The sequence below is a fragment of the Cicer arietinum genome, chromosome 8 (genome assembly GCF_000331145.2).
Source record: "Cicer arietinum cultivar CDC Frontier isolate Library 1 chromosome 8, Cicar.CDCFrontier_v2.0, whole genome shotgun sequence".
Lineage (NCBI taxonomy): Eukaryota > Viridiplantae > Streptophyta > Magnoliopsida > Fabales > Fabaceae > Cicer > Cicer arietinum.
In genome coordinates this window covers 1,867,483-1,868,847 of record NC_021167.2, presented here as the reverse complement: position 1 = coordinate 1,868,847, position 1,365 = coordinate 1,867,483, and the positions used below count along the sequence as shown (strand labels likewise).

Below are 1,365 nucleotides of genomic sequence, written 5' to 3'. Positions count from 1 at the left end.
GGTTCAGATTTCACATCGGATTCTCGATCACGTTCCTGCGAGGATTGTGCTTTCGTCGGCATTTTATTATGTTCCCTTTCCTCTCTCTCCGGTTCAGCCTCACTCTCAGTCCTAAATCTTTTAAGTCCAATTGAAACCCCAAACAGCTTAGGAACCTCCGTTTCCGCCAAATTCGCCGTCGTTGCACCACCACCACCAACAGATAAAACATTCCTCGCAGGTAAAAGATCCAACGCTTTTCCTTCTGTTACAATCACACCCCGTGCCGTTGCGGCACTAGTAGAAGATTCTAATTGACGACTAAAACCAGAAGCATAATTTGTCATCATAGAAAGTATATTATTACAAAGACCTTTCAATTGACTCAACTCGTTACTCAGTTGCATATTCTCTTTTCTAAGCCTTTCATTCTCTTCTAATAGCTCAGGCGCAGTGGTGCAACTTGTGCTAAGGTGCACTGTAGTACTATTGTGCGCCATAATCGGAGATGAGTTCGAGGAAACTACCTGTTCGTCGCCGGAAGTTGTTGGAGTAACAGGTGCCGCTACAGCAACCGTTACAGTATTAGCCACGGCTACCGCCGTCGCCATGGACGTTCCTGCCGTCGGTGATATTTTCCGCCGCTGTATGTCGCGAAGTAGATTTTTCTCACCTCGCCGGAAACCGTCATTCGCAAATTCCCAACGGTCAGGTACAACTTTTCGAAATCCCTACAAATGAAACACAATATTATTAACCGTTTAACCGCTGAACAAATCCTAGAAAAACGAAATTAATTAATTAGTTAATTAATTAAGGAAGATAAAGAGTTACATATGTGTTGAGTTGACGAACGAAACTGGAGAAGTTATTGTGTTTGAAATACTTTGGAAGCAAATCTCGAGCGAATTCAGCGGGTTTCCAAACTATGAAGCTTGTGCCATCTTCATTCCATGAAATTAAATCATCTGCGGAGGGATCATCAACGAGTTGATACGTTTTTGTCAGAAACGGCGTCGGAATTGATCTCTGTGAGTCCGTCGTCGCTGATTCACCTGTTTGCTCCACCGGTAACGGTGCCATCAACTTCGTTTTCAGATCTGTGCCTAATAACTCTACTTTGTGTGCCTAATTTGTTACTGTCTCCTAATCTTAACTATTTTCAATTCGTCAACCAATTAAATTACATCTACGAAGAAAAAGAATACAACAAACAAATAACCTTGTGTCTACCTATATGCTTTTCTAGCTAGGTTTATTATATCCTCAAAGTATAAATAAATTAAATACGGTCAAAGATAAAAATAAAACTATGATGTTAATAAAGGAATAATAATGAATTGCGTTATGATTTGGTTACCTTGATAGAGATGGAGTGCGTTATTC

General features: G+C 40.7%; 1 protein-coding gene across 1 annotated transcript in view; it reads right to left on the bottom strand.

Annotated features, from left to right (window-relative positions):
* The window catches only part of HSFB2B (heat stress transcription factor B-2b), a 2,089-nt gene that overhangs the window by 614 nt on the left and 110 nt on the right, over positions 1-1,365 (bottom strand). The window contains exons 1-2 of the mRNA XM_073364485.1: positions 814-1,365; positions 1-710 (exon numbers count right to left, since the gene is read on the bottom strand). The exon at positions 1-710 is cut by the window's left edge and continues 614 nt beyond it; the exon at positions 814-1,365 is cut by the window's right edge and continues 110 nt beyond it. Of these exons, the coding sequence (XP_073220586.1) occupies positions 1-710; positions 814-1,062 (959 nt within the window). The 5' untranslated portion in view covers positions 1,063-1,365. The remainder of the gene's footprint in view (positions 711-813) is intronic.